Source organism: Camelus dromedarius, chromosome 7, assembly GCF_036321535.1.
Source record: "Camelus dromedarius isolate mCamDro1 chromosome 7, mCamDro1.pat, whole genome shotgun sequence".
Classification (NCBI taxonomy): Eukaryota; Metazoa; Chordata; class Mammalia; order Artiodactyla; family Camelidae; genus Camelus; species Camelus dromedarius.
In genome coordinates this window covers 55,776,235-55,797,321 of record NC_087442.1, presented here as the reverse complement: position 1 = coordinate 55,797,321, position 21,087 = coordinate 55,776,235, and the positions used below count along the sequence as shown (strand labels likewise).

Sequence of the window (21,087 nt, the reverse complement as noted above, 5' to 3'; positions counted from 1 at the left end):
TACTTTCTGTTTTTCACTTCCTTCTCTTCAGAGCTGTATCCGGGTCGTTGCTTTCTCTATTGTCTCAGGCAACCGGCCTGTGTAAAATCTGGGGCTTTTGTTGCAGGCTAATAAAGTTTTTAAATTTTTTTTTCTAAGTGTTTTAACGGGGGAAGTTTACTCCCCAGGGCTGCCAGGTTGGCTGCGGTGCTGGGCCGGAGGGCGCCTCAGGCCGGGGAGCCCAAAAAGGCGGCGTTTGAGCGGCCGGGGCCGGTTCTGCGAGGACTAGGGGGCGGGGGGCGGGAGGGGAACTGCAGGGCTGCACCTGGGGCGCCTCGGTCTGGTTCGCGCCGCCGCCCATTTTCGGTAGCATCTTTTGGACTTGTTTCCGCGGTCTCAGTCCTCGACCTTCGCGCTGCCTGGGCTCCCACAGCCTCTCCCTAGGTGTCCTCCAAACGACCACCTCGGATTCCTTAGTAAGTGTGTCGGAGCCTCCACGGGGAGACTGTCCCGTTTCAGCCCTTCTAGAAGTCAGGGCCGGCGGGAGCTGGGCGGGGGTGGGAGGGTCATTCGGGAAGCTTGGACCCTTCGTGGACGCTCCCCCTCCACGGCCCCTGGGAATGAACATAGCATTTGTCAAATTCCTTGGGCTCTGCATTTTCTTACTGTTGACTTAACAGTCAGTGGTGTCCAAGTGAGGGATTACTAGCGAGTCTCAGAAACAAGATGTGCAAGTGGGTCAGTTTCTTTTTTGGTCAGCCTGCGTTCGCGTTTGCGTTTGCAAAACCTTGGGGCTGAAGCTTCCCGTGGAGCTGCCAGGCCCTCGCCAGCCAGTGTTCCCTGACACCTTTTGCCGAGAACTGAATTAGACAAATATTGTACTACCTGCATGAGGTCATCTGTACCTTCCCTCAGAACCACAGGGCTCCCCTGTGCTGGGTGTGGTTATGAGTGATGATGTAATATTTTTCTCTCAACAGTGGATCGCAGCTCCAAGAGGAGGCAGGTGAAGCCTTTGGCAGCTTCTCTGCTAGAAGCTCTCGATTATGATAGTTCAGATGACAGTGATTTTAAAGTTGGAGATGCTTCAGGTAAATGTTTCCTTTTTGCTTCCCTTTCCCAGCTTTCTGGAGTTGGGCTAATTTTCACTCTTTTAAAAAGAATCAGTTTTGATTAAAATGCCAATATAAAAAAAATGCCCATATAAAGTTAAAGCACATAAACTTTATTTTATCCATTTGATTTTCCACATTCCCTAAAATCCTATCACTAGATATTATCACTGCTTCTGTTTTTGTTGATACATACTCAGATAATTATCAGGCAGAAAAGGACTTATTCCAGACTTGCAGTGATATTGTAAATCAACTGTTCCTCAATAAAAAACAAAACCCCCACAAAACTGACCAAAGTAAAAAGTTGTATTTTGGTGGGTGCTGGAACTTGTGGATTGGGCCTTTTAAAAATCTGAAGTACAAAGCATTCATCCTTGATCATTGTATTTTATAGTTTTAAAAACAACAAACTTAAAAAAAAGTCATATTCACATTGTACGAAAGTGAAAAACAGTACGGTTTTTCTCTTATCTTTTGTTCATTGTAACTCACACACACATATATATACAAAGTTTTAATTGCAGCAATCAGAGAAATACAAATGGCATCTAAATATTTTGTGTGAAAAATACTAGTACACATGTGAATAATAAAAATTACTTATAATTCTGCACCTTTTGATGGATATTTAAAGTAAGAAATTAAAGCCCTTTAACAGTTTTTAAATGTTCTTCCAAAGAATTATCAATGCTTGGTCATATCTCCTTTCCTCTGGTTTTCCTTTTTCTTTTTCTTTTCCTACTAGGTGTGATAGGAAGAGATGAAACGTGGTTATGTTGTGTTACTATTTTACTTTTAATGCATCAACAAGGAGAATTTGTATTGTGATTTACTGAGAACTTTCTGTTTCCATAATCTCATTTACTTTTTACGATAACTCTGTAGAGGAGATATTACAGATGACAGCGTCTCTAAATTTAAAGAGTTTGTATGAGGTCATTTAGGCCTAAATGGATCTAATCCAACTCTTTTGACTCCCAACATTTTTAGTCTTTTCACTGCTTAGATCCTAAAAGTAGATAGATGTAATCTTAAATGGAAACTACTTACTTACTATTTCAAGGTGACTATTGAGATTACTGCCAGCAAGCAAAGTTAAGTTTATCTTGATTAACTTTTTAAAATCTTTACTTCTCAGCTCTTACATCTCCCATTTAGTTTGCTTTTGTTTGGTACTTCCAAAGAAGGAAAAGAAAGAAGGGTAAGGAGGTAAAATCCAAACCTATTTTAGTGCTATTTGTGAAAGCCTTGTAAGAAAATAATATTCTTGGCTAGAATGTAGCTTTGGTTTGTCACGTTGAGATTGTAAGCTGACAAAATAGTTGGGTCTCAGAAGTTATGACTTATTTGAATACCATTATGGGGAAACCTCCAAAGCTTAATTTCTTTAAGTATTCCATAATTATTTTTGTGACAATGAATCTTGACTTGGCAGAAAATTTTTCTCTTTATGTTTATTGAGATGTATCACTTCTCTTTGCAAGGGTTAAAACAATCTAATGATACAGATTACTTTCTCAAAATAATTTTTGGTAGTAAGCCAAATAGAGGTTCCTGGCCTTGTTAAATTTTAATCATAGTTGATGGGAATTTTCTGTTATTTGTGAAAAGTAGTAGAATGAGTTTTGTGAAGTTGATACTTTTTTTTTATATTTCCTAAAAGCACTCAAAAATATATACTTTATGTTACCTAATCTGATATACTTCAAATTTATTTGCCTGGCCCCAAATGTCACATATTTATCTGTATAGTTCTTGGTATGTTATAATTGAGAGTCTAGTAGAAAATGATTTTGTTTGAAATAGTTAATAGTAAAAATGGAATCATATTTTCCACTCTTGTTTAAGGAGCATTGTTGTCTGACATAACTGAGATGTTGGCTTACCCTAGATTACCGGTGTTTCCTGTTTGAATCCTTTCTCTTTGCGTGAGATAGTTGGACTTTTATAGGAAATAAGACATTTAGACTTATCACTGTTTTTCAAACATGTTGAATTTGTGGAATCCCAACTCTTCTTAGTAATAGGTTAAACTGGAGGTGGAGAGATAATAGCTAAACATCTTTCTGATCATAGCTTCTTTCAAGGCAATATGTAGAAATGACTTAGTGAACTACTGATTCCTTCAAACTTAATGTTAAAATGGTTAAATTGGCTAGCCTCAATTTTTAGCTGGCTTCAATGCATCAGTTTCTTCTGATTTTCATTTTGAAATCCGAAATTCTGACTATAAAACTTCATATTTTGGTTTGGCTTTAAGAATAAACATAGACATTCTTGAAAGATTATTGCCTTTACAGATAGACATAATTTTATTTATGTGCTTCTCAGATGATAAAACAGAAAAAGAAAAACATTGCTCAAAAATGACCTGCCAGTAGGATTGGCAAGTGATAATCAACAGTTAATAATTTTTAGCTTCTCGCTTTAGACAATTATGAACTGAAAATAGATCATCATTTATTTAAATCTCTAATGTGAATGTAGAGCTAAATTTCTCACTTTTGATTGAGGACAGTCAATAAATAAATTTTAAAATTAGTCCTAAAACAGGGCATAAGTGTATTAGAGTTATCCATAGAAATGTTGGCTGGCACCATTTGAAATTGTCAGTTTTATACCTAAGACAGTTAATTCTTAGCAATTTCATGGTTTGGCCTAAAGTGGCTATATTTGAGACTTGGACCTAGGATTGGGGATAGGATAGGACACATTTAGGATGGGATCAATTACATTTAGTAATCTGCTATATAATTGGAATGTTTTTCGGGATGAGTTCATGTATTACTTTTATTTAACAAGACAAAATAGCAATGCTGTGTCTCCCCAACCCCTTAGCCAGAGTAAAATGCTTAACCTTAGGTCTTGAGCCATAGTTAATTTAGTTCATCCAAACTGCCAAAAACCAATTTAGTTGGAAGAGTCAGGCTGAGGCTTTGCTTTTGATAGTATTTTGTGCTTAAACTGACTTTGGCTAAGTGGATCAAGATATGCTCATTGATCAATTGTAGTTTTGTTTTAAAAGCGCTTCGCTGAATGTTATGGTAAATTCACAAATAGTAATAATATTAGAATAATTAAATAAATAAAATAGTGGATAGATGTTATAAGGCATGATGATCACTTGTGTAATTCAAGTCTTTCAAAGGAGACGAGACTGCTTTAGACTGTTCATTGAGGAGATGAGAGTTGGACTAGGAATTGAAAGAGAAGCAGCCTAGGTTGGGGGGAAGCATTAGGTGTTAAAAATGTGGAGGCTGGAGAACATAATTTATATTTGGGAATCAAGATGGAGTTAAAGAATAATGGAAGAGATGAGCCTGGGAAAGTAGGAGGTCAAATTGAGGTATTACATGCTACATCAGGGTTTCTCGATCTCAGCACTATATTGGTATTTTGTGTTGGTTAATTCTTTGTGGTGGAGGCCTGTCCTTTGTGTTGTAGGTTGTTTAGCAGCATCCCTGTCTTATACTTACAAAATTCCAATAGCATCTTCCCTACCTAACCCCTGCCCCTACCCTTGCCCTTTTGTGGCAACCACTGTCTCTAGACACTGCCAGATGTCCTCTCTGGGACAAAATTATCTCTACTTGAGAACCACTGGTCCAGATTTACCAAGAAAATGTGAAATGACACAGCTGGAACTAGACTCAGAAGTAGAGGATGAGTTATGTTGACTGACTGGCTTTTTAAAAAGAGATATGCTGGATTAGTTAAAAATTTTCCCAAGATGATAACTGAATAACTAGAAGATTGGTGATCTGTCTGTTATCTGTTGTATGTATTTATAACACTAATTACTGTTGCACAAGATCAATGAACAGAATAGGTAAATAATTAAAGTTGATGAACAAAGATGATTCTTTATATTGCAAAGCTAACATAAAACTCTGAATTAAATCACACTGATTTGATTATTTAATATTTATCATGGGGGAAACTTAAACACTGAATATTGTGAAGGGATTCTTGAAGGTTGATTTGTAATTTCTACAACTGTAAAACGTTTAATTGTTAGTCGAAATAACTATTGCTTGGAGAGGTTATAATATATTGTGTTTAAGAAAGAGTATCTTTTATTTAACAAATAGGAAGTGGGGATTTCAATTTTAAAGATTTTTTTCTAAAGTAAAAAAATTTTTGTATACTTGGAACTAACTCTGTTCTTATACCTACGATAGCTGTATTTAAAGTATCTGGTTTATTTCTCTAGACTATTATTACTTTTTTTTTAGGATGTAAGAGTGATAAATTTGGAACAATATTTGAATTTGTAGGAATAGGAAAATTTTCATTTTAGCCTGCAAAAATACAGTTGTAAACAGCTAAGGACTCTGATTTTCTTCTCAATTGGTCAGTATTACTAAGTAATGCTTGTAGCTAAATATTGTTTATCTCCATCCGTCAAGTGCATGTGTACCAAAAAGAAGTGATGACTAATCAGATAAAGAAGTTATTTTTCAGAAATCAAAGAAAGATAAAATTTGATACATTCATGATCCCCGCAATTGGAGAATGGATAATGTGTTATTTGGAGAATGAAGGGTTGGGTAAGCTACTAGGATTTAGATTTGTGGAAAAATTTGACATGCTTCTAATAATGTAAACAGATATAAAGCATTTAAATCTTTTAAAAAGTGATTTCTATTCAGGCATGATAACAACAAAATCAGAATCAAAGAGTATCATTTTCCTTATACTTTTAAAGTTAATTGATTGGCATTGGCAATAACAACTAAAACAAAATTGCATTAATTCTTGACATTTTGTAAAATTTCCAAGTAGTAGCAAAGTTGGATTGGTCTCTGTTTTGTTCAGGAGCCCACGTTTGTGCTCCAGTTGATCTTTCTTTTGTATCTACTGCTATGTTTTTATTGGTAAAAATTATTAAGAGTACTTTTTAGTAACTTAAGAAAAAATTCTACAAGGTTAATCCAAAAGAAGAGTACCTTTTCTCCATCTCCCATCTCTCTTAATTATAGCATTGCTTGCAGAATGTTCCAGTTTTCTTTTGTTACTGTGCATGGAGATCTATCTTTGTGTTAAGAGTGTTTGGTCAGCTTTGCTTATTGTTTATTGTATTCCTTACCTAAAGATAGCTAGAAATTATTATTTTTTTTACCAGAGGTATTTTTTCTTGGTAGGTTGAATTTAATTGTTGTGAGTGATATAAAAAAATCATTCTTTCCTTAATGATTTGTACAGCTCTTGGACTAAAAATAAGTCTCCTATTTGTAAGTGATGTTGGGTCCACACTCTTTGAAATCCAAGAAGCCCACAAATCCAAAGGTGTTTGGCATTAACTTATTTGATGGAAAAAGCTGGCTAAAACGGATAGGAGTTTATTTGTAGTGTTTACTTATCATGCTTGCAAATATTCATACTTTTCACTTCAGAGATACTGTATTTGATTACAGGATAGTGCCATAAACCTTGCTGGAGGTGTTGGTATAATATTTTGTGCATACACCATGCTACCTTTCTAAAATCTGAAAAAAGAGTCTAAATTCTGAACCACTTCTGGCTCTAAAAGTTTTAGATAAGGGATTGTTGACCTACATGACGCTGCTTTTGTGTCCTCTGCAAGACTGTTTAGGATAAGAGTGTTTTTTCACAACAGTCCTGAATAAGATGTGGGTACCTGTATAATAATCTTGAGATTGACAATGATTTTATAGGTTGATTCAAATCCACTAATGTTAGTCTTTTTTTTTAATGTGATTTAATTTGCAGGATTTTTTAAATCAGCCATTTGTAAAGAATTTCTGAGGTATTTTAGAAACCAGATACTAATTACAGATAACTTTCTGTACTTTTTTTTTCCTCTTTTTTTTGGTGGGGGTCATTAGGTTTGTTTGTTTGTTTAATGGAGGTACTGGGGATTACATTTAGGACTTCGTGCATGTTAAACATGCACTCTATCACTGAGCTATACAGTCCCCCCCAACTTTCTTTGCTTTTAATGACCAGATAATTATAGAGGCTAATGCTGGTTGAGTTAACAGAAATTAAAATGGTGTGGAAACATGAACTTTTTCCACTATTTTATTATTACCCTTTTCTTGGTTATAGGTGCAAAATATTCATCATCCTACAGATTTTACTATTGACGTTGGCCATGACCTGACTGTGACTGGTTTGAGTCCCACTTCCTCTTGCTTCCCTGCTTTTTTAACCCTCTCCTCAGATATTTTAGATTTTTATTTATTTGATTATGTGTAAAGAGGACTAGAATGTTACTGAGTAGTGTTGGTTGAAGAGGGCCCAGGCTACTCTAGGCAGGAATGGAAGACTTAGAAAGCTTATGGTCCTGCATGAACTCTTTAATGTCCTCAGTCTATCTTTTTAGTGACTGCTGTGGTTGCTCATTTCCAAGGTGGATTAGTTTTCTAAAAAATTCATTAATTTCTTTCATTCTAAGGGCTGTAGTAGTAGTTACTGCCTAGAATTCTTGAAAGTTTAGATGATTCTTTTACTGATATGAACAGTATTCTATTAGCAGAATAACTGATAACTTCTCTTGCAACTTCCATTTTCTGTGCCGTTGGTATTGTCTGTTCTTCATTTGTTTACTTGGTGCTCCTAAAACTGATTGGTATATTGGGGATATACCTAAGACAACTTGACTGCCATAAGTATCTATATTCATTTTTGCTGGATAAAGAATGAAATAAATGAAACAGTTGTTTGGGTCAGATTTTTCTTCTGAATGTGACTCAGTGCTTGTAAGTCCATATAATTTACGAAAGGAAGATGTAAGAGAAAAAAGAATTTGGTCTGTATTATAGTATCATAATGTTAAAATCAAGTGCTCAATTTAAAAAGAAGCACATTTACTTTTAAGAAAAAAAAAATGCCTCTTGGTTACCAAATATAGCATGAGCTATATGAGACAAAATAGTACTTCTTGTTTTAAAGCATATTTTAATTTAGAGTTACATATATTCATCTTCATTAATGCTGTATTTAACTAAAACCATTATACCAACTTCATTGATTTATTATTTAATCAGGTTGGGAATGTCTACCATTCTTTGACTTAAATTTGTTTATATTGTTTTGCAAGTTATTCACAAATTTTGGTGGTTTCATTTGTGTCAGCGTTGTGTGTGTGTGTGTGTATGTATATACATATGTGTGGTTTTTTTTTTCTCATATTTTCAACAGATTCTGAAGGGAGTGGTAATGGAAGTGAAGATCCTTCAAAGGACAGTGGAGAAGGTTCCTGTAGTGATTCTGAAGAAAATATTTTAGAGGAAGAACTGAATGAAGACATTAAAGTAAAAGAAGAACAACTTAAAAATTCTGCAGAGGAAGAAATACTGTCATCAGAAAAACAGTTAGTTAAAGTAGAAAAGAAGGAAGAAGAAGAGAATGGAGAAAGACCTAGAAAGAAAAAGGAGAAAGAGAAGGAAAAAGAAAAGGAGAAAGAGAAGGACAAAGAAAAAGAGAAAGAGAAGGAGAAAGAAAAAGCAACAGTATCTGATAATGTGGCTGCTTCTGCTGCTTCCACCACACCAGCCACAAGTCCTCCTGCTGTTAACACATCTCCTTCAGCCCCCACTACGACAACTACAGAGGAACAAGTCAGTGAGCCAAAAAAGTGGAACCTTCGTCGAAATCGACCACTTCTGGATTTTGTATCCATGGAAGAGCTGAATGACATGGATGACTATGACAGTGAAGATGACAATGATTGGCGACCCACTGTGGTAAAAAGAAAGGGAAGATCTGCATCTCAGAAAGAAGGAAGTGATGGAGACAACGAGGATGATGAAGATGAGGGAAGTGGCAGTGATGAGGATGAGAATGATGAAGGCAATGATGAAGATCATAGCAGCCCTGCCAGTGAAGGGGTTTGCAAGAAGAAGAAGAGTAAAGTTCTTAGCAGAAACAGTGCTGATGATGAGGAACTGACCAATGATAGCCTGACACTATCTCAGAGCAAGAGTAATGAGGTAGATCAACCCAATTTTTATGATATCTGTCTGTCTGGGGAAAAGGGAATTCTCTAAACCGTTCTACCCATTATTTTAAGTGGCTTCCTTGAAATCCTGTTTATTGGAGTGAATGAGCACCCTAACTATAACATTTATTCATTTGGTCAACCAATCTTTATTGAGTATCTGCTATTTGTCACCGTCCTCAAGGAGCTCACAATCACCGTCCTCAAGGAGCTCATAGTCTGTATACGTAGAGAAATATTTTTATATCCAGACCCTTGGGAAATAGTAGAGTTTTCCTTTCCCCTTTCTGTTCTCCCACTCCGTTGTTCATAGGACCGCTGAATGGTGCTGAGTGGATTATGAAAACAAAGGTCACCTCTCTTTCAACTTAGCTATATGCATATACAAGTAAAAACGTAGACTTTTAGAATACTTTTGAGCAGGGCAACAGACAACTGAATGATTGTCTTAGACTTTTAGAGATTCATTTTAAAGTTTAATTCCTTTTTCCTTTCTAGCACCCATGATCTGAATAGTCACCAGATCTTTGCTTTAGATATATGGGAATTAATACAAACTGTATATTTACATATATTTAGTGAATAAGTTCTCTCTACAAAGAAATGAAAACAGACAGTTCTATCCTAAAACAAACATTTCTATCATAAAGCTACAGTAATGACTCAGTTCTTCCACTTGAAGTTCTGCTACTGAAAGTTAGGTTTATCCATTGGGCCCAAGATGCAACATTCAAGACTCTTCAGTCAAACGCATTTGTGTCTGTCTGTGTGTTTATGTATGTTTCTCTTCAAAAGAAACACTGAGTTGTCGTCTTACATGTAGATGTACCTGTTACATCACATGTAGAACTATAATAACGAAGTCTGTCATTCCATTACTGTGTTTAGTCATAAAAATTCATGTCTTTAACAAGCACTTATTTTTTGTTCTTTCATATTATTGAAATAGGTTAAACTGGTAGATTTCCCTTCTATGCTTTATTTGTTCTTTTATATTTCATCTGCTTACAAGTTTTGCATAGCAGTGATTTTCTATTTTAAGTAAGTTTTGTTTAACATTTTGGTGTTTTGTTACCAGAATAATCTGTAGGAGGGGTTATGTCAATAGAGATGAAACAGCAGTTTATATTTTAGATTATGAGCATTGATTAACTTCTAGATTGCCCATTTTCATGAGAAGACCATTGCCTGATTTCAGTGCTATCCTAATTCTTATCTTCAGGTAAAGGAGAAGTGTTATTTGGAATATAGTATGGTATTCATAACAATGTAGCATAGACAGCTCCTTATTCCCAGTGCCTATTTAGGGAAACAGAAGTATGGAAAATCCAATTGTTCATACTTGATTTAGGCATGTAGCCAGTTTATTTTGTAGCACTTAGTACTCAGTCTGTATCCACTGGCTAGTTTCCTTTGGCAGTATGGTTTTCTTTATTAGCCTGACATTCACAAAAGTAGGCTGGTTTGTGATAGAGGCAGTATGGATTAGATTTATGCCAAGACGTAGGGGAACACCTGCATATGTCTAGAGATTTGCCATTTAAAATGTATATAAATTATCCATTTGTTAATCTGTAATACATAACAAATTGCTTCAGAGATTGTAGACTATCCTTTATGATACTTTTGAAGGCCACTTATGCTATTTAGTTTTTTCCTACCAGAAAAGATTTTAGGAAATAATGGGACTTTATTTAGGTTAACAGTCCCAAATGAATGAGATTCCAGAGCACTTCTTGAAAAAGTGCATTGATAAAGTTGTCATGAAGGTTCTTATAGTAGCTAAATTAATTTCTTTTGTGTTAATTTTCCTTTTGCTCTGTCCTATGCAGAAATGTAGATGAACTTATAGAATATTAATTTTCACTCAATAGTATTTTACCTGAAAGCTTGATAACTGATTTTTCCCCCAAGACTATTTTTCAGACTCTTCAGTAATTTTTGAGATTCTAGTTCTGTGTAAATGTCAGATTAGATATTAAATTTTAATAAAAACTAATCAATTGAGATTATTTTTATCTTGTATTTCTAAATTTGCTATTCATATAATTCTAATTTTGTAAAAAGGTGACTAAAGTTAATCCTTGTTGTCTTATGGCCAATGTTTGTATCTTAATCTTCCTGGTTATTTTAGGTAGTGATACCTTGCCAGTTGTTCATTAGTTAAGATGTATATATTAGGTTGTATTTGAAATTTTATTTTTCTCTGCTTTTACTTTAAGTTTTCAAATGCTGCTTTGTAGTATAGATGGTTGAAAACGTGCGTTTAGAACACATAATAGAATTATATTTAGTTTATAAGCAGACACATTTTTTCTTGGCTGCTGGGTCAAGTGCTTTTGTAGGGATATGCTGTTGGGTATCCTGTAAATGATGCCCAAGAATTTATAATTTTGAAGTTTCTTAGGGGAATTTGATATTTTTTTGAGTGAGGCCTTTTATAACTATTGGCTCGTAATGGGCTTACCATGCCTGTGCTGTAGTCCTTGAAATACTCTAGAGCAGTGCTTCTCAAACTTTTTGATTCAGGACACCTTTATACTCTTAAAAATTGAGGACCCCAATCATTAGTCATATAGTTATATCTTTTGATAGTTATCATTTCAAATTAAAATTCAGAAATTTCAAAATATCGAGATGTATAAAAGCACACAAGTTATTAGATCGATGATACTGTCCCGTATCATGTAGATTCTGTAAATCTTCACGGTATACCCACGAGAGAGTGAAAACACAAATAACCTTAGTATTTACCTTTTGGATCCCCTAAAAGAGAGTTCCCAAGACCACACTTTGAGAGAAGTACTGTTCTAGAATTGAGCATTTGATGACCTGCATTTTTTGCATATTGGCACATGCCTCTATCAGTGACATTATGGAATTTTTTAAATTTAGTGCAATCTGAACAATCCCCTTTGAGTATGGTTACATGTCTTTTTTACGTTTATGTTGAAATTTTTGAGATTCACTAAGGTTATCTTGTCTTAGTTTTCTGAAGTAAATTTTTGGGGGAGGGCTGTGTAGCATTTTCAGATAAGGTTCCCATTTTCAGGACTTTGAAACTAAAGCTTTGGATGAGAATTAACATGACAGAAAATCAGTAGGAATTTTCAGATGGAAGTTTTTTTTTCTTCCCCCATAAAAGTCTCTGTTAAGCGGACTAGATGCCTTGCATTGTGAAGAAATGGCAATTGTCATCTGATTTTTGCTAATTAAAGGGTAAATGTTTTGCCAGAATTGGTAAATACCACTTCTGTTGGGGGCTTCTAACTTATTAATCCTTTGACTTTGTATACATTCCAAAATAAAACAAATTGCTCTAAGGCCTAAAAAAAATCAGTTTGCAGCACTGTATAAAACTTACTTGAGATTCTTGAGAATTAAACCTTCTTTAAAACCTTAAAGGAAGAACTATTGGTCAAACTTTTTGATATAATTTTTTCTTTTTCAGAGTAATTGGATTCTCTTAATTCTAATTTTATATGGAGGGTGCTGGAATTTCCTTCTATTAAATGCGTATATATAAGTTAGAATTTACCCTTTTATATATGTTACTTACAATCATCTTTGTGGAATACATATATAAATGAACACTAAACATATTTTCGTGGAAATATGGAAAATATTGGGCAGTATCATTTTTGGTGTAAATTTTAAACCCCAAGGGGAAAAAATGAAATAATTTACTATAAAGGGTCATTGATTTCTTACTCTAGTGTGCCATTTATTCTTATAATTACCATTAGATACCATTAAATTATTTCATAATATTATGGTTATATTCTAGATGTGCCATTCGGAGCCCACTTTCCCAATTTCTATATTTATGTAAAAATCATATTTTCAAATGATGTATTTTGTGGTTAAAACTTTAGCTTAAATATTTTCTTCAGAAACTTGAGAAATGATACATATCTTCAGAAATATTCTAATAAAAATTGATACAAAATTGGCTTTTATATTCTGATCATCGTAAGTATGCTCAAACCCATGTTTGACCTATTAAAGACAACTTAGAGCATAACTTTTTAAGAGAGTGTGTTGTTTGGTTTTTCCATTGAAACATTATCAGCCATTTGGTTTGGTTGTACTGTAGGGCTCTAGTTAACCCCATTTCCATCTCTTCGTATTTAATTTCTAGTAAAAGTCTCAAATGATGGGGATTAGAGGGCCAGAATTACCAGTTGATTTTGCTCTCTCAGCCTCTAAATGGTAGTATGTGTAGAGAGAAAGTGGGGTAGAGATATAATGTAGCTATTTACTGTTTTTCTGAGCAAGATGGAAAAGTAGGAAAATAATGGAATTAGAGCTACCTGTTAATGCTAGTTTTTCTGATTCACGGACATTTACTTGTTTGCCACATGGATAAACCTTTTTTCAAGGACTGATTAGTTGTAATTCCACCATAGAGATATTGGCAGAGTCCATTAACATGAGTTGTCTCAGTCATCAAACTCTGATTGTTTGCTAGGTCTTTTTCTGGTCTGATTTTTTTTTTTTTTTAACCTAGATGTAGTATTCTAAGAAAATCTTTTTTGGACCTACCATGGGAGACTAGTTAAAGTAGCAGTGCTTGTTGAGGCTTATCACTTTTCTTTTGGGGTTCCAAGGAAGATCCCCCAGTGTAATAAATGGTCAGCTCATGTTTCTTTTCTTAGATCACCTATAAGAAAGAAGCTCAGAGGAAAGGAGAATGCAAATGAACATTTATTGAGTGCCTAGTATGTCTCGGGAACATTCTTGCCATTATCTTGTTAATTCTTAAAACAACCTGATGAAATAGGTATTTTTATCATCCCATTCTACAGATGAGAAAACTGCAGCTTCGAGGTTCAACTGTTAGTGAGAGCTGAGAATGAAACTCAAGATCTTTTGGCCTTTAGGCAAATGCTGTTACATTTGAAGTTTGTCTAATGGGATAAAAAGCCAGGCAGATTTTTGTTTTGTTCACTGTACCAAAATGTTATAAAACATGAGTTTTTTTAAATAGGAAATTTTTGCTTTTATTTGCTCACCAGGTCCAAAGCCCCAAACTACTTTTGTTTGGTATTGTAGTTGGTTTTATAACAAGAAGAAGCAAAATACAAAATTTCAAAGTACTAGGATTCTCAAGAGAAATGACACTGCTTCCTTGTTAGCTTTTGCATTCTTTTCTGATTTGTTTTTCAGATCAGCTGCAAGTTTAGATTTATTACAGAGAAAATGTGTTGAAAGAATGTTATTGATTGTGATAGTCAAGTGTCATTCAAATCTCATTTACAAATTGCTATTGAAATGATGACTCTAAATGTTACTTTTGGATATTGGTGTTTAAACGAATATAAAAATATAAAAAATATTAATATGAAACAGTATAGTTAATGAATATGTGATAAGAAACTAATTTATTTTGTTTCTGAATATGGTTAGGTTCTTAAATGAAAATATATAGACCTAAGTGCCATCTTTTATTATATGCTGATGCTAATAATAAAATAAGTAATGCTAAGCCCGATCTGTTAATTATGAAAAGAATCATCTTGTTAATTTATCATTTAAAGTTTAAATCCATAATGCAGAAGGTTTAAATTAAATGGAGCACACTCTTCCCCCACCTTTTTAAAATATATTTATTTATTAATACATCTTCCTTCTTATTTTATATTACAATTAACTAGGTATCTTTATTACCAGATTTCACTGGATGTTTCTTGACATAAATCTAATAGAGTCCTCTGACTCCTCTAGCAACTAGTCAATCTGAATTCTTTTTTAGATGGTTTTCTGTACCTGTATATACAGATTTCCTATGAGGCTCTCGTGGATCTAGCATCCAGTGGTTTGATGACCCTGGAAATTCTGGATTCTCCAGCACTAAAGGAGTATAACATCTGTAACTATGCCGTCACATACATATTTGCTTCTATGTTATCTTGAATTGATTTTTTTACTGTTTAATATGTGTGTGTCTTGTCTCCTCTAGGTAGGCTCATAAGCTTCCTAAGTGTAGGAACCATGTCTTACACTTTTAAAACCCATACATAGGATGAGTAATTACTTGTGGGTTAATTTTTCGTTTCTTCTAGTTTCAGGGGTCAGACTATATCCAGAATGGCAAAGCAGATGAAGAATTTTTGGTTACAAGCTTGCTTTTACCTTTCCTAGAGGAGAGAGAATGTGGGGCTTGCAGAGAAGTGAAAACTTAGAGGGTACTTAGAGGGTCCTTTGACAAAGAGATATGCTTCTAAAATGTAGCATACTTTGAAATTATTAAAATAATGGAGTATGCAGTGTAATTTTGGAAATGCATACAGTGATTTAAAGTGAGACTTTATTAAAATTACCTTTTAATTTAAATATGTGATTTTCTGATATATTTTAATTTTAGGACTCGCTGATTCTTGAGAAGAGTCAAAACTGGAGTTCTCAAAAAATGGACCATATTCTGATTTGCTGTGTTTGTCTTGGAGATAATAGCGAGGATGCTGATGAAATAATTCAGTGTGATAATTGTGGCATTACAGTCCATGAAGGTAATTTTGCTTTGTTTTGTTTCCTTTATAAATGGCTGGTTGACACTGTATTTATTTAAGTAAAATCAGTTATTTTATATATGTACCATTCTAAGGTTTTTCTATAATATTTCATGATGTTTCAATTGAAATAAGATATACTGACCTTTCAAAGTATCATGGGTGTTATTTTTCAGATTGTGTTCATTTAAAGTATATTTTTAAATAATTAAAATAGATATGTATCACTATATGGAAATCAGTATCTTTCTGAAATTCCAAGTTATGATACTTTTCTTCATGGCGTTATTTATGTCTAGTTTTTAACTGAAATTTAGATGTAGGAAAAAGTCCAGTATGTTGGTCCAACAGAATGTCTTATTTAAAAAGTTACACCTAAATCTGACAATATTATAGTTTCTTCTTTCATAGTTATAATTTTAAGTTTTTGAACTTGGAAGGAGGATTTGTAAAGATCATCTTTTAAAGTCTGAAATAGGAGCGACTGTACTGTATTGAAAGTATTTTTCCTGATTATGATTCTTGAACCTTTTCTAATGTAATATTTTTTGTTTTATTTAAAAACTTTTATTTTGACGTAACTTCTGACTTATAGAAAAGTTATGAATAAGAATACAAAGAATTTCTATATACCTTTCACTCAGATTTCCCAAATGGTGACATTTTGCTGTGTATGTTTTATCGTCTCTCATATAATAATTTTTTCCTTGCCTCTCTGAGAGTAAACTGTAGACATAATGTCCAGTACCTCTAAATATCTCAAGGTGTATTTCTTAAGAATGAAGAACAAGGGTATTTTCTCATATAACCACATAATTATTAAAGTCAGGAAATCACTGATAGAATACTATTACCTGCTGATTATATTCACATTTTGCCAGTCACTCCAATAATGTCATTTCTAGCAAAATAAAATCCAGGATTATGAATTGCATTCATCATGTCTGTTGAGTCACTTTTAATCTAGAACATATTCTGAGACTTTGTATTTCATGCCATTGCCATTTTTGTAGAATACCAGCCCTCAGTATTGGAGTTTTCTTATGTTTTCTCATGATTAGATTCAGGATATGTGCTTTTTTGGCAGGGGTACCACAGAAGTTATGTTGTGTTCTCAATGTGTTATATTAGGAAGCAGTTAACGTGTATTTGTCCAGTTACTGGTGATGTTATTTTGATCAATTGTTTGAAAGGGTGTTTTCTAGGTTTCCCTAACGCCCTTTTACTTAATGCTTTTAGCAGTCTTGCCGGAATCAATTATTGTATTTGTGGCTGCAGGTGGGGACTTTTCTAATTCTGTCATTCCTTCTACAGTTTTTAGGCAGCGTTTGTTTTCTAAAGAACTTTGTCCATTTTTTCCTTTTCAGTATTACTGTGGTCTCATCCATTATCATCTATAAACTGATTACTCTTTCTGATACTTCAGTTGCCCAAATTTGACCAGTGAGAGCCCCTTCAGGCTGTCTCATGTTTACACACGCGTACACACACATACACCACATACAAGCTTGTGCAGTCCCCACCTCTTAATAAATAAATAACATAAATTCCATGAAATTTTCTCCACTATAACTCACTTTATTTCACTCATCTCTTAATCTTGAGATTCTTTTTATGTGAGTACACATGGGATATGTTATTTTTTTTTTAATGGTAGGTAGTTAGCTATCAAATGGTACAACTATAGTGTATTTTCTTTTTGTTTCTAGTTTTTCACTTATAGTGCTAACGAATATGTATCATATATATGCATGTAATAATTTCTGTGGGATAGATTCCTAGAAGTGAATTGCTAAATCAAAAGAAAAGTGCATTTAAACTTTTAACAAACTTTGCTAGATTGTCCTTCAAAAAGATTCTATTTATGTTTTTACCAACAGTGTACAAACTACTTGATAACTCTGCAACACTGCATATTAGTAAATTTTATTTTAGCGTTTTGGAGATTGTCTCTTAATTAAAATTGTATTCACCTTAATCTTGAGGTTTGGTATCTGATCATTTTCTTTCTTCTTTTTGTTACTTGCTGTACATTCTCGTGTTATTTCTTAATACATTCTACTTGTCTTTTTCTTGTTGACTTTAGTGGAATTTTTTTTAATATTAATCTTTTGTCTGCTATGTGTGTTACAAATACTTTCCACCCTTGCAAGTATTTTTTCCACCCTGTCCTGTACCTTTTAACTTTGTGGTATTTTTCATTGTTTAGAATGTTCATTTTTTATACAGTCATATATGTAGGTGTTTCTCTGCTACTTTTCAAATTCCAAACTGAATTTTTATCTAAAATTAATGAATCCAGAAGGGAAATAGGCATAATAGGAAGCATAATAGTAAAGCTGTAGTTACTAGGTTTTGTTTTTGTTTTTTGGTTTTTTAATCAGGTAGCTAAGTGACAGACTTCAATATTGTAATTCGACCATGCAACTTTCCTTAAACATTGCATGGTTAAACATGAATTTCTTAAAAGTTTTATTTTAGAGAAAACTATCTATCATAATATATTGCATGAATATTAAATAAAATGTTGGAACTATGGAATAGAGAGAATAGAAAACATTTCTAACAGTCCCAGTATCTAGACAACCAATAGTGTTTTGGTATATTTCCTTTATCTTTTCTTTTTCATCTTCTTTTTTAAAAAATATATACTTATGCTTAAGTAATTACAATTTAGAGAGGTTTTTAAATTGAGATTTTGCTAAAAGATTGCTTTCTAAATGTTGCTTATTAAATGTATAACTGTCTACTTACTTCATCTAAATGTAGATAAATCTCTTTTCCTTTTGGGTTCCAACTTATCACTTAGTATAAGCAGCTTTGTGAAAAGATCTTGTAACTGACTTGTAATGGTAGGGTACCCCTGACTGTGATGTCGGTTATCTTGATGTATTGATTGCACTGTGTCTGAAGAAAAATGTCAGATACATGTCATAGTACATGACAGAACATTAGGTAATGCACTTGCCAGCAATTACCCTTAGGTTTAGTTGCTATTTGTTAGAGGTCTACTACGAGACGTTCCCCCCTTGTTTATTTTTCAGTCTGCTATTAGCCTAGCTTTAGAGCATTTTTACTTCTTAGCATATGTTAAAATATGTCCCTATGAATGTTTACTGGGTAGTGAAGTATGTTCAAGTTATATTCATTTGGACTTTATATGTCAATAGGCACTTTGGCTTTTTAATCTTTAGGATATACTTGTGATAGGTATCATGCACATTATTTTTTTTTCTCATAAATGACAATGTTACTCAATTTAAAATCTTTTTTTTTTTTTTTTTTTTGTATTTCATGCCATTGCCATTTTTGAAGAATACCAGCCCTCAGTATTGGGGGTTTTCTTATGTTTTCTCATGATTAGATTCAGGATATGTGCTTTTGGCAGGATTATCATTTTAATTATAATCTATATTGAGTGGGATGTTAAGTACAGAAAAAATATTTTAAATTTTCAAATGGCAAATTTTGTGTTACTATTTTTTTCTTTTCTATTATACTGAGAGATAATTAGAATAGATATTATTGAATGCTTATTGCAGATGAGGTAACTCAGCCTGGTTTGTGGTTTGTCCAGTTATATAGCTAGAAGGTGGAAGACTAGGTCTCTGGTTCCCCAGGACAAATTGAATGGGGAAAATTTCCACTGATTTGGATTACCCTCACTCTTGTATAATTCAAAACAATTGCAAACACATTTTGTATTATTTTTCATTAAATATGATTTATGTAGGTTGCATGTGTTACTTAGAGGTTTTAGTAGTTAGCTAGCCATTGAAATGGGTTTTTTTCTGTTTACGTGGGTTTTTTTCTGAAAACGTGAAAAACCTATATGAAATAGGTTTTATATGTCTATAAATTTTTATTTTGTATGTTTACCCACATAAAAAGTCTTTTTTCCATAGTCACATTAAAGATGTACTTTTTGCATCTTTTTCTCAAAATTAGATAAGTAGAAGAGAATAAACCTTGTTTTATGGTAGTTTAAGTTGTATTTTGTATAGTAGAAAGAAAAAGATTTTATTTTACTTTTTTTTTTCTAGGGGGAAGGTAATTCGGTTTATATTATTATAATTATTAATTTTAGAGGAGGTACTGGGGATTGAACCCAGGACCTCATGCATACTAAAGCATGTGTCCTACTACTTGAGCTATACTCTTCCCCCAAGAGAAAGATTTTAAAATGTATTTAGTCATTAATTAAAATGGTTTAGAGTGGATATAAATGCCAGAACTTTGGTCTATAGCTCAGTAAACCCAACAGATGCAGCAAAGAAATATGGGAACAGTGGCAGGAGAAAGTGGCAAGTGAAGGACTTTGTAAAAGTAATAATACCATGTGGATCATTCTTCAAGGGCAGTGAAGGTGAAGAAGAAATACTTACCCACTTACTGGTTGTTCTTTCAGCTCATATGATACCAGTCTTCTAGGTATCATAAGTAAGATTTTCCTATGAGAGGCCTTCAGAAATCATTTCTGAGGTTGTTTGTAGGTAGTTTAATCTCGGCAGATGTTTGTCATGTGTGTGGTGTAGTCTTTAAAAATTAGAATGGAAATTTTGCTTTATTCTAAAAAGAGTGAATTGCTGTGATTTACCTTGATTTGAGTGAATGAGATAAAAAAAATGGATACCCCTTTGGGGGCTTTATTTTGGTAATTGCCTACCTTGTGTGACTACAGATGAAAGAATTTGCCTCAAGAGAACATTATTTTGTAAAGAAAATAGATTTTTTCCTTGTAGTATTGCCTAACCCTTTGGGAAATAAAATTGACTATTTTGTTGTTTTATGATTTTTCTTTGAATAAAATATTTTGCTTACTGTTACCTATACTGAACATTTTTCTAGTGTTGGTGACAATAATAACTTCTCCCAAGAAGAAAATTTTATTTTCTTTTCATTTTATGATTTGTCATTTTAAAAATGTGTATCTAAACAGAAGTGATGAAGATAATAATTACTACCAACCACAATTTAGTGATACTAAAGAAATTAATGTTTTGATTCCTTTGCTTTTCTAGTACACAGTAGTCTAGCTCCTTTGAAACTTTTCTTTGGCATTCTCTCACGTGACTTTCAGATTATGTTAAGGTTCACTGTTATAAAGCCTTTGAATAGTGTAAGATTGGCAATAACTAAGGGATTTGCTTGAGGCAGCTTATGTAAGTCATAGTTGCAAACAACTTTTTAGTTTTCTGCCTACTAGGCTATTTTAATTGTAATCTATATTTAGTGGTATTGCGGTGTGAATAAAATACACATGACTGTTGACCTATTAACGACATCTAGTAAATTAATTTTGGTATGTTCTGTAAACTTAATTTATGTGTGTGCATGTTTCTGTATTATTTTCCTTTTACTAATACTTGACTTTGCATTTATGGTTGTGTGAATTTGTATTTTAATCTGCATCTTCCAAAATCGAATCAGAGGGTTTCTGTTTGTATGCTTTGCATGAATGTAGTCTTCTGTATATATTTAAGTATTCAGTACAAAGGAAGCTCAGAAATATTTA

At 33.4% G+C, this 21,087-nt stretch overlaps 1 protein-coding gene across 3 annotated transcripts in view; it reads left to right on the top strand.

Moving 5' to 3' along the window:
* The window catches only part of PHF14 (PHD finger protein 14), a 139,453-nt gene continuing 118,366 nt past the window's right edge, over positions 1-21,087 (top strand). Inside the window, exons 1-4 of one of the 3 annotated variants that reach the window (XM_010979608.3) lie at positions 1-455; positions 960-1,070; positions 8,262-9,052; positions 15,428-15,572. In XM_010979608.3, the coding sequence (XP_010977910.1) occupies position 455; positions 960-1,070; positions 8,262-9,052; positions 15,428-15,572 (1,048 nt within the window). In that variant the 5' untranslated portion in view covers positions 1-454. The remainder of the gene's footprint in view (positions 456-959; positions 1,071-8,261; positions 9,053-15,427; positions 15,573-21,087) is intronic. The other 2 variants (XR_010381672.1, XM_031454961.2) reach the window with 2 other exon arrangements.